The sequence below is a fragment of the Opisthorchis viverrini genome (genome assembly GCF_000715545.1).
Source record: "Opisthorchis viverrini unplaced genomic scaffold opera_v5_210, whole genome shotgun sequence".
In the NCBI taxonomy this organism is placed as follows: Eukaryota; Metazoa; Platyhelminthes; class Trematoda; order Opisthorchiida; family Opisthorchiidae; genus Opisthorchis; species Opisthorchis viverrini.
In genome coordinates this window covers 278012-290117 of record NW_008751866.1, presented here as the reverse complement: position 1 = coordinate 290117, position 12106 = coordinate 278012, and the positions used below count along the sequence as shown (strand labels likewise).

The 12106-nt window shown below is 43.7% G+C and overlaps 1 protein-coding gene across 1 annotated transcript in view; it reads right to left on the bottom strand.

Moving 5' to 3' along the window:
* Nucleotides 1–690, bottom strand: part of T265_08260 (hypothetical protein) — a gene marked incomplete at both ends in the record, with an annotated part of 10929 nt that extends 10239 nt beyond the window's left edge. The window contains one exon of the mRNA XM_009174008.1: nt 462–690. Coding sequence (XP_009172272.1) covers nt 462–639 — 178 coding nt within the window. The remainder of the gene's footprint in view (nt 1–461) is intronic.
* Nucleotides 691–12106: the final 11416 nt, after the last annotated feature.

Genomic DNA, 12106 nt, shown 5'->3' with positions numbered 1-12106 from the left:
ATCTCTTTCACACCCTTCTGCCAAGTCATGTGCTGTTCACCTCGCGGTTTTCGCCATCCTGAAGGAGGCACGGAGAACAACACTCGTCTCGGTAGACGGTGTTTTGGCATGCGTAGCACATGACCGAACCATCGTAGTCGATGATGCTGGATGTTTTCTCGGATTGAGGTGACTGCAGCACAACCAAATACCCGTTTTCTAACCACCTCGTCACTAACACGCCTTTGTATGAACTTAGACGTTTTCTTTCCACTTGTATTGTTGAACCTTTTCCTAATAAGCTTCTGATATGTCACTTGTCGAACGGGTTTAAAGGAGTTGATAAACTCGTGGAGGTTTACGCTTAATCAGCCTGTAATTATCTATGTAAGCGTTCTCACAAATCAACTCAGCTGCTGAAAACATGTCTGATTTCAGTCCCATACAAAAACAGTCGTGTAAGAAGTACAAAGGTCACTTACTTCCCCGCAAGTAGTCGGCTACTTTCTTGTACGGTGGCATGGTTTCTCTCATTTTGCTATCATACCAGAATCGAATTTCGTCATTAAATTTACACACCGAAATAAGAAATAGGATTATTATTATCAAAATATCCACAAGAATTCCGACAACAAGCAGCGCGATTTCGTTTGCCGACATCTTTTCCTCTCCCCATCCAGGTGGGATATCAGTGTAATTTCCGCATATTCGTTCAGTCTCCAGACAGCCGCTCATTGCAAGCCTTTTTTGAACGAAAGTCTACCGAAGGTTATACAGGCCAAATAAAAATCGATCGAGAAGCACGTGACTTCTGCCAGGCGAGTCTAATGAATAGGACTCGAAATCTTGTCAGTCGATTTTTCCCATTCACATTCCAAAGCGCGAACAGTTAGCAGTATATACTTCTGCAGTTTTGTAAAATGTGTCCAGATTTCGCTTGTTCGATGACAATACGTGTGATTAATTTTGCAAAACTAACTTATCGTGTGTGAGCCAAATTCAGTTAGACCCATGGCTGACAATAGTGTTGGCTGCGACCACCCTATTTTTTCCGTTTAGAATTCTAACTTACTGAAACTATTTATAGTAGACACTCGATGAATAAACCAGAGGCAGTCGAGAATGCCAAGTGAAACCGCACTTCACCAAACTAAATCCACAAATACCACTCGGATTTAAGTTAACATGGGAGCCACCAGTCTGTCTCCAAGAAGTACTGCGATTCCCGGGTTTTAGGCCCCTGAGAGAATGTTTTCCGTAGTGTTGGTATCGATCATGTGGGAGCATTCTTTTCTATAATCAGTGACTATTGGAAACACTTCAGACATTTATTTTAGAATTTAAATTGGGGAGGATCAAATATTCTTAATAAATACAAACTGTTCTCTCTGTTGGTAGTAACGCGATTTAAAAAGGGAAACAACTGAAGTGATTGGCCACCTCTGCCCTTTGATCGGTTGCCAGTTCCACAACCTACTTGCTAAATTGAGATGGCACAGTGAGCATCTGCTCGAAGGGTAGTTGAATCAACCAGTTTACCCGTTAGAGAATGACTGTCACTTCCACTGTTCCTCAACCATTCTGATTCCTAACTTGCCGGGGAAGAAAATCATCCATACGGAAGGGAACCGCAAGTTTTCCCGTTCATTGAAAGCCTGGGGAAACTGTTGCTATCACGTGTACCCTGATTTTTAAGCACATATATATCGTGGCTGCTGGATGCAGGAGTTTTTAAAACTCGTTTTCCAGTTGATGCATCCAGAAGAACTGCCTGACTGCACACAACAATTGACTATGTGAGTATCAACCCGCGACTACACTCCGTCCGCTATAAGCCCTGATTCCTCGTTGTAATCCCATCTTCCATCGTTCTTTTGCTAATCGGTATGGGTTTTTCAAATGGTTGTTACTCAGGTGAGAATGCGAATCTTGAGTCTTGTTCAGTTTCACAGACAAACCCAGGGAGAAGAGGGTCACCTATCTACTGGGTTACGTTATAAATAAAATCTTACAATATTTCAGTCAATTAATTCTTCCCTTTTTCTTCACACTACGGGTTGCAAAATCAGCCAGCTTCCGAAAGGGCCGCCTTTGACAATGTCTTCTCACTACTTACAAACCTACAGTAGCTATGAATAAAAAACCCTTCATCGAGCATATTGTTTGTTTCGCTGATATGATTAATTCAAAAATAAATTTGAAGAGCAAGCGATTGTTGTAATCCAAAAGTGTTGCGAATGAAAATCTATTCTGATTATCTTATTAGTTACGACACACTATTAAGTGTTTTGGACTGAAGTTTTTCCGGTGGGCTATGTCCGTAGTTCCACTATGCACTTCCCCACTCACATCCCCACTATGCCGCACGGTTTTTCTCGTTTTGTTCCACGTCCGCATCCTGCTGATGAGTTCTGATTTTAAAATTGAGCTGAACTAGTGCGTCCTTCTTTGTGAGTTTCCGTATCATAGTTGTGTTACATACGATTCGACCCACGCTGTTCAGGTCACCATTTGACCCCTTCCATTGTGTGGCGCTGACTTAGCTTGATGCGTCGTGTCAACTGCCTTTCTCCCTGCACCAGCTGTTTACACGGTTCAACAACGACGATCGTGGACTAGTAATCTCGGGACTAATACAGCGTCAACAATATCGACTCCAGCCATAGGACGCCTTAATCCAGGACAACAAAGATGCCGAGACTGTACTCATGGCAGCACTCACAGACCAACTGAAAGCTGTTCGCACATGATGTGAGCGAGGTTCTGAGTCTAGACTGAAACTGTCACTGGTTTTCGTCATGATTTGAGGTTGTCAACAGGAAATATGGTCACGTATATGGGCACAGTTGGTCCCATACCGGGACTTTCCCCGCTGGGTCACTTAACAGATACGCAGCTCAACTCGTTAAAGTTTGTGACAGAATTAATTTCACCAGCTTCCAGCACACAGCTCTTAGTTCGTGGCCTCCCGACCTCCATATTAGGCGGCAGTCCAGCGGCATAATAACAGCAACGACAGTTTCCCCATTACTTCAAAAAAATTCGGCCCGATAATTCCGGGAGACAAATAAGTTGACGAAATGGAAGAGAGCTCGCTACCCCAAGAGTTTCTTAATGGTGTTCTAGTGCCAGTCTGGATGAGCTGAGTTTTCAAAAACTCCGGATGAAAAGGGTCTGCGTTTAATGGACCATGTGGGAATCCTTTACCTTCATCTTCCGTACAACCTGTCTTTTGATCCTCGTGTTGCTACAACGCTGAAAGAAATGCCTGTTTTATTTCCCACTCGTTCATTTTGGTGGACGATGATGAGAACGTCGTTCGATCAATCACATGGCCCAAATGTGAACACGTTCGCTTGTTCAGACGTAAAAATTCAAATGCGTCCAACGTGCGTTGATGGAGTAGTGGTTGCACGCTCGTATGTCAGATATCCGGGGTTCGAATCCCGGCACGGTTGTTGGATATGCACTGCTGATGAGCTCTAATAAGAGCGAAACTCGAGTCCAGTGCTTCCCTTTGGTGTGGACTCACCGGGACTAATTACTCAGAACAGGAAGACGACCGTTCAAACGGTAGTGGTGTGACTATGAATAAAATACCTGTCCCGCAAGACCCCAGAACTGCAACTCAGATTTAGTTGTTCGCGTAACATGGCTCGATCGCCTGTATCAACGAGGTTCGATCAGGCGTGCTGTCTCAGGTTCATTTACGTATGCCCCGAGACACTGAGCATAATCTCCGACTTAACTCTGGCTCAAACTTGATTCGACCAAATGATCCAGGAAAACGAATCATACAAGTAACCGGTCACTGAGTATTGCTTCGAAAGTTTCCATAATTAGAAGCAGCTGAGAGGTATATATGAACGAAAAGACTGATTGCTGTGTGCATAAATCATCTGATTTTGAATTTAGTTTCCATTTCTGACATGTTCACCTGACTTTACTTCAAAACACTAGTCGTCAGTTTTCGCAAATGATGTCTACTGTAGGTCATTCGGAGCACTGCCTCAGACGCTTCTGATCAAACAAATCACGACAGCGACGATAATACAGGACGAGCATCTGCCCATAGTCACCCACCAGCAAACTGGTGTTCAGAACTCAATCGGATTCGTGCCTCTCTCGTTTGTGCCAAGACACAACTCTCCCCCCGTCTAACATCTCCCGTGCTTCTCAACCTCTTCTCTCACTCTCAGGTGTTTGAATTAGTTTAGGCAACAGAATATTGTTTGCACATGTGATGACGAGCACAGGATTTGGGTGGTGGGTGGGAGGTCGGGCTGAGGGTGATGAGTGTTTGTTTATCGATGGCAATCAATGGAGGGCTCAGACACACACACACACACCACAGTGAATGCTACTCAGGCAAGCCCACATGAAAACTGATATCGCGCGCGCGCTCGTCGGCTTTGTTTGTACAGTGCTTCGTGTGTGTACACACAGGCACGGCGTGTAAACTAGGGCGCTTTCACCCACCCGCCGGCATTCCGCGCGTCTGGTGAAGACGATGATAATTCAAACACGGGGCGAGACCGCACAGGGAGTTTAAACAAACAAACAAACAAACAACACAATCAAGAGTTTGAGCGTCAATTGACTGACTAACTGTTATTTAAACAAATCATTGTCTGTGTGTGTGGGCGCGCGCACACTCGAATTGGGTGTTTGCATTCTTAGCTCAGTGTCGTTGTTTATACGACACTAATCTGGACATCCATGCTGGTTCAGACAAGGAGGTTTGTAGCCGGTGGGAAAACGGAAGGCCAATCTGCACCTGCCCTCATGATTAAGGTTGGATTGAAATTGACATGTTGTGACCAGTATTTTGTGTATACATGACAGTGTCTGGTTTTATCAAAGAAAAATAACAAACAAGAAAATCTCTATTCGTGAGCATGCTGCCAGGTAACGTGAACAAATGGGTTCGGATCTTTTTCCCACCTGAGCTGGGCTTATATTCATAAGAAAGCAATAGAATTGCTCAGTTTCACATCACTCTCGTTTTGAACAGTCGTCCTCCTGTCCTGGCGCAATTATTCATGTGAATCCACACCAACGGGGGGAAGCAATGGACTCGAGTTTCGCTCTTATTAGAGCTCATCAGCAGTGCATATCCAATGACCGTGCCGGAGTTTGAACTCCGGACACCTGACATGCGAGCCGAACGTGTTACCACTATTCCACCAGCGCACGTTGGACGCATTTGAATTCTCACGTCTGATTGGGTGAACGTGTTCGCACTTGAGCGATGTGATTTGTATGCCCGACACATCACCGATACGACACAGTAACTGTCCTGTTTGTGACGATCGATTGGCCCGCTTGTCAGGTAGCGCCACAGACGCTTGAATGATGCATGCAATAGAATTGCTGTAAAACTGTTCGGTCCTTGTCGGACCATCCTCTGCAATGCGTATCTAATAAGCCGGACTCGAACCGACAACCTTTAGCATCGTTCCGAATCGATCAGTCGGCCAACGGTTCACTCAGATTCATTCAGTATGAAATAATCGACTTCTCAGATGATGACAGCTTTTCAGTAGGTTAAAAAAACAAAGGTTGACGAATAAATGAAGGAAATGGTCTAGTGAACCGCACCCTCAATTCAATATTATACCGACGTGGCACACAAAAACTATCCATCAGTTCAAGTATTACGCATTCATTCAAGACAGTGAAACTTTTTATCCGTCTAGAAGCGTTTGAACAAAGGAAAAGTAAAGTGCATTCCAGAATATGTGTACTCATCGTTCCTGGGAAGCGTCGCTAAATTCTAAATTAGCCGGTGTAGTGGCCTGGCTACCCATTAAGTTAGTTTGCCAGGAGTGTGTGGCAAAGAAACAAAAATAATAACGCTATGTTGAGTATACAATAATAAACAGGTCAGATGGAACAGACTCACTAACGAGTGCTCTCCTTAAACTAGTTCGCCGTTGGCCCAGGTCAGCGAATAAAAAATAATCCAATTATGTTGGTCCAGAGGTCTTCTTCTGAACAGTTCCCACATATAATAGATTCCGAAGATGTCTGAAATGTTTTGGTACCAGAGTTAGTACATGAGACTCGTGAATGACCGCTGCAAGCGCGAGCAAAATCAGAAGAGAGAGCCGAAGCACGTGACCACGCTTGTATTATGTGAAATTGTACAGGGGCGCGTTTTTGTAGTTTCTTGTATTCAAACAAAAAACGATTATGTAGTTGATGAAATACGTAGTGTTATAATGGAAGCAAAATAAAGGTACAAAAACGCCACACCGGCGTAGCGGAATGGATGAAACTCAGAGATGGAGATGTTGAGAGTCCGGTGCTTGCGTTTTGGGTGTGGACCAGTCGTAATACTTGGACCACAGTGAGAGAAAGAACACAATGACTGTTCGAACTGGAGTGATATGGATGGACAGAATTGTAATACTGGGTTGGTTAGTTCATTGTTAGTAGACGTTTTGAAAACTGCAGGCACAAAGCTACGTAGTGAGGCCTGGTTTTGAGTCTGGAATTGAACCGTGGCCGACAGTCCCCGTCCTGATAACCCGTAAACATGGTTTTCCGGAAATAAAGAAGCACAAATTCATTTGAACTTCAATTTTGTCCTGTAATGAGAATTTGGGTAAGTGGAAGGGGTACTCACCTTGGTCTATATGCTTCAGGGAAAATGTGGACTGACTGAGATCACTGAGGGCAACAGACTTTCACTTGTCTGAGAAGTTGGTATCTGCATAGGCAGTGCGGCCAGCACACAGGAGAAATCATGCACGCTGTTCACAGGACGATGTGCCTACCTGTGTAACGGTGATACTACTGATGGGAGAGGCATGCGAGTAGTATGTTTTCTCGTAAATCCGCTTTGCGTCTCTTGAAAAGCGAGAGTTATTGCGGAATTTGTGGAGTCGCTTTGTAGCATTTGCTTGGATTGGAGCAACAGTCAATGAATATCCAGGAACGTTCAGAAAGACACGTTGAAAGAGAAGAGGGATATTCAGTTTTTGTAAACAAGATGCACATGAGAGTTTTGCTTCCCTATCCAACAGTCTGTAACTGTTCAGATGGCGTTTTCTAATTAATAACTACGTAGCGAAGGCCTTCTTCCTTTTAGCTGTAACATAAACAGCAAAAAACGTAAAGAAACTGAGGAACACTACTCATAATTTTACTCAAGACGGTTCGGCAGCCCACGACAGGTTTCGCCCATCTTTGGGCCTTTTGGGTACGCACAGGCCCCGAGTTTCCGTCAAACTTATATTCTAATTGGACCCAGACAGGATGTAATCCATAAATTACGCTCATTTGCAAATCTGATTTGGTTTTATCGAAGAGACTGTACCTGAATTTCGGCTGGAACTCCCTCATTAAGACCAAATTAATTTGAAACCGAGACTATTGAACAAATAATTAACGCGGTTTCCAATCTTCCGAATTAGTGCAGAGTAAGCCACAATTAGTCCAGCACTACCTCTCTATAACCATGTTAAATCAAGCTGGAATTCCGTGTCTTTTTAACGCTATCCATTGGAAATCGATGGGTTGCCATCCTCGGTCTAATATTCGTAAGGAAGGATGATGAATTTCACAATACCGAGAATTTGCGCACTACGAATAAATCGATGTCTGCCATAACTTGGCTTCATTTACTAAATTATCGCCAGTAAATGCCTATTTTGTGTTTGATCTCTTATGTGACTGTCTCAGCAACACAATGCATCACCTGAACATACTTCCACCTGCATAGTCGTAATGCACTACTCATGTGGTTGCTGAAAACTCTTCGACAGCCCACGATTATAAAAAAAGCAAATTATAAACGAGAGGTTCGTTTGCAACTAAGTATTTTTCACAAATTTCTACCTGACCGCTACAAAGTGCCTCACCAGTTTACGACAACAGTGGGACATCCCGAAATCGGGTAGTGGAACTGTGTCAGTTCGTGAGTACGTACGATGTGTTCCCTTCTTCAGATGTCACTATGAACGAGTTCACTGAAGCTTCCTATTTTTCGTTTTGTAATGTCATTGGAAAAGTCACACTAAGAGAACCCAGTAAGTTCTGGATGAAAAATCTTTGCAGTATGCCAACATGTCTCTGCACGAATTATTACTTTCCATAACTCTAATAATTTTTTAGCATGCTCTTGTTCCCATGGTCTCATTTTTGACAAGGAGGGTCTAGCTGTTGATTGAAATGTTTCGCGATTCCTGCTTTCTCCCTCCGCTGGCTAAGTATGGACTGCCACTGATGCGAATCTACCGTGGTAGAGTATTTGGGAAACAGTACGCTTTGAGAGTGAAGCATCGGTGCTGAGCACTGATGTCAAACTGTCCATGATAATGAGACCTTGAGAGGAGTCGAGCATCTTAAAGTACAGTCAGTCCTTCCCACCACCCAGCATGTGATAGCATATCTCTTCTTATCTCTGATTTCCACGCTCCCTCTTACCACCTGTTCGTTCGATGTGCACTGATCTGAACGGAGAAAGTCCGAGTTTAACTGCACGTTTCAGGAAATGCCGAACCGTCTGAATCGTGTTTACCAGTCATTCTCGAGCTTTTCAAAATACTGATCCAGTCAGAGCCTTACCTCTCAATACGGATCCTTCCCGAGAGAGATCATCACTCATTTGCAAACCAACTCGGTTTTGTGAGGGACTCACCTGCAACCCAGCTGAATCTCTCGTTTATGCTGTCTCTAGTTCAATCGCTTAGAAACATCCTAAACGAGAGATTCAGGTGGGTTCCAGGTGAGTCTCTGATGAAACCAAATTTGTTTGCAAATGAGTGCATTTGTCGAAGTCAGTCCAATTCGGGTTCGGGTAGAACATAAAATTGACGGAAAATCCGGGGCTGTGGCTAACTGATGAACCCCAAGAAGGATGAAACCGGTGCCTTATGCAAAACTGATCAGTGGCGACTCGCGTTGTGTTGTGAACAAATAATATATTTAACTGTGTATTGCAGTCACTCACAAGTAGATTACCTTTCCAAAATAAAAAGGTATAGTTATTTTTCGAACATCAGAAAGGAAACATAAAAAATATGTTGGAAAGTTCAATTGCAGTCTGCGTTTTCGGAAACGCAACACATGTGAGCGCATTTCAATTGGTAAGTCAGTGTAGCGTTCAACTATTCATCTGTGGCGTCATGACTCTCAATAAGTCCCTTTGGACACAAAATGCGATCAAGTGATTTTAACGGTTACCTGCCATTGACTAGCTTTCGTTCGGACTCTGCAGTACCTAATTCTAAAATTTTTGTCAAATTCTACTTGGAACAAATAAAGTTGCCAGCCAATTTTTTCCAGAGAACTATCAGTGTAACGTTGACACTACTGATGGGGAGTAGTATGTTTTGTTCTTGTAAATTCGCCTCTCTTAAAAGGGACATCTGTTGCGGACTTTGTGGAGTCACTTTGTAGCCCTTGCTCGGAGTTGAGCAATGAATGATTGGACTCAACGAGTATCCAGGAAAGTTCAAGAAGACGCGTTCAGAAGAAGATGGATGTCCAGTTTTTGTAAATAAGATGCAAATGAGAGTTTTGCTTCCCTATCCAATGGTCTGTAACTTTTCAGTTGGCATTTTCTAACAAATAACTCCTCAGCAAAGGCCTCCTTCCTTTCATCAGTGGTTTCGAGACACATATAAATGGTAAATTTTCACGTTCTTAGTAAAGAAACGGGCTTAGACCTTTCCTGTTTGTGTAAACAAACAGGAAAGGTTGATTGAACTGAGGCGATCACATGCATTACGATTCGAGGACATCTCTGAGGGTCGTAGGCACTTCAGTTTGAATTAGCATATCTACGTCGCGTCTCGCCACTCAATTCATCCAATTCCTTCTGTCAAGCTGTACGCTCTTTCTTGCCATCCAGGAAGATAAAATTCCCAAACATCCTGAAGATTTGACACGGACCAAAGTAACTCTCTGAAGGATGAGGATGGAATCGCACTGTCCATACAGAAAGAGCCAATCTGATCTGATGGCCCCTCTGAAGAGCCAAAAAGTCGAAGGTAAATATCAAAGGAGAGAAACGTAACACACTACTCATAAAGTTACTGGAAACTGTTCGGCAGCCTACGCTCGGTTTCGCTCCTCTTGAGGCGCATCAGATATGAACGCTGGGTCTGTCTTGATCATGTGACACGAATCAACTGGCCAAGTTACTCAACAGCGTCCTGACTGTCTCGGAGCACCCAAGTAGATGCGACATGGGGGGCACAGACAAACACTCGTTCGTGTCTCCATGTTTTGCACTTCACTAACCAATCTTCGCTGCGTATTTCATTTTTCGCTCCTATTTTGACCATTAGATATGTACTGACCCGATGACGAGATCCCGAAAACATGAATCTTCGTCACTGTGTTCTTTTTCAAATCATGGGGATATTTAAGAAAAGTAGATATCAGTAGTGTAGTATGTCTATACAATCTATCGCGACATCTCGAATGTCGTGCCAACTGAAGCATGAGGTGCCCTGCTGAAGCACATTCAACTGCTTGAAAACATCACAAACAAGAGATTCACCTGGGTTCCAAGTGAGTCTCCCGTCAAAACAAAACTGATTCGCAAATGGGTGCATTCATCAAAGAAGCTATTCCAAAATGACTCACAGTCAATCAGCGCTGCCAGATTCACTAACACGAAGCTCACTGTACGCTAGTCTGCGAGAATAATCACCAGAAAATTTTGTTTTGATGCCTGATCAATCGGAGGGATTTGAGTGAGTCCGCTCGTTGATAGAAAACATGGTATCCATGTTAGGAGGGATCTATCCTTAGGGGAGGATTCCTGGAGCCCAAACTTTAAGGGGTGCGTGGTTACCGTGAAAACAGATGGGAGGTATGTAAGTGTGCCCACTGTGAACACTCAGCCTGTTGCAACGGTTAGTCATTTCAATCACTGATATCATGTAAAATGAAAGCTTCCTTGCTTACCTTGGTGTCCGGATTTCTGTGCGGAGTATAACGACAAGTTGATAATCACCAGTGTTGATGGTGAACCCGCCGTTGGCAAAAAGAGCCTAGTAATACAAGGTGGAAAGCTGAAGGCGTTGGCGGCTTGTTTCCTAGGGGCCAGTCATTCGAAATTTAGAATGCATAGGCGGATACGAGCGTAACGGCGGATACTACTGATCGAGCATGTGAGTAGTATGTTTTTCTCGCAAATCCACCTCGCGTTTAAGAGAAGATGGAGTTTATTACGGAACTGGTGGAATTGAGTTGCGCGCGGCGTTTGTGTACAGTTGTGCTAGAGAAAATGAATATTCACTAAAGTTGAAGAAGACGCGTGAGGATGTTCAGTTTTTTTTTAAATAAGGTGCATATGAGAGTCTTACTTTCCTGTCCAATAGTTTGTAACTTTTTAGTTGGTGTGTACTAATAGACGACTCAGCGGTGAAGGGCTTTCCCCATCTACGAGCGGTGTTCTGGGGGTGAACTTGCAGTCTTCTCGAAATACACATATTCGCACACCAATTTATTTCTTGCGGGGGACCCACCTGGAACCCAGCCGAAACTCGCGTCTGTGTTGATTTTGTTCAATTGAATTTACTGAACACAGGCCCTCTCCTGTTTCAGTTGGTACGATATTTCAGTTGCCGTAGTATATTTTCACAAACGAAACTACTTACAAGATTGATGAAAACTCTTTGACAACCCAAGCTCGGTTTCGTCATTCTTGTGCTCTAATAATGGTGGCGCTCGAGTTCAGTGCTTTCCCCCCTTTTATGTAAACTCACCAGAAAGATTGTGCCAGGACAGGAGGGCGATTGTTTGGACGAGAGTCACGTGAGTATGTATTCTACAAATCCGGCGACCACCGACCACATTTAACTAAACTTTTGGTTGTATGCATTGAAGCATATGTGTCAACACTGAAGTTGCTGCCTCTGGTCTGGTGGTGACGATAATGATGATGATGATGATGATGATGATGATGATGATGATGATGATGATGATGATAATGATGATGATGATGATGATGATGATACCGATGGAATCGTCAGGTTGGTTCATTTCCCGAATCACCACCACAAACAGTATTCCCAACTGGGAGACCGAAACTCAGTTTCAAATTGTGTGCCTCTCGTACTATTTGCACAAGTTTCGTGGGGACCAAGGACAGCGAGACCTGACA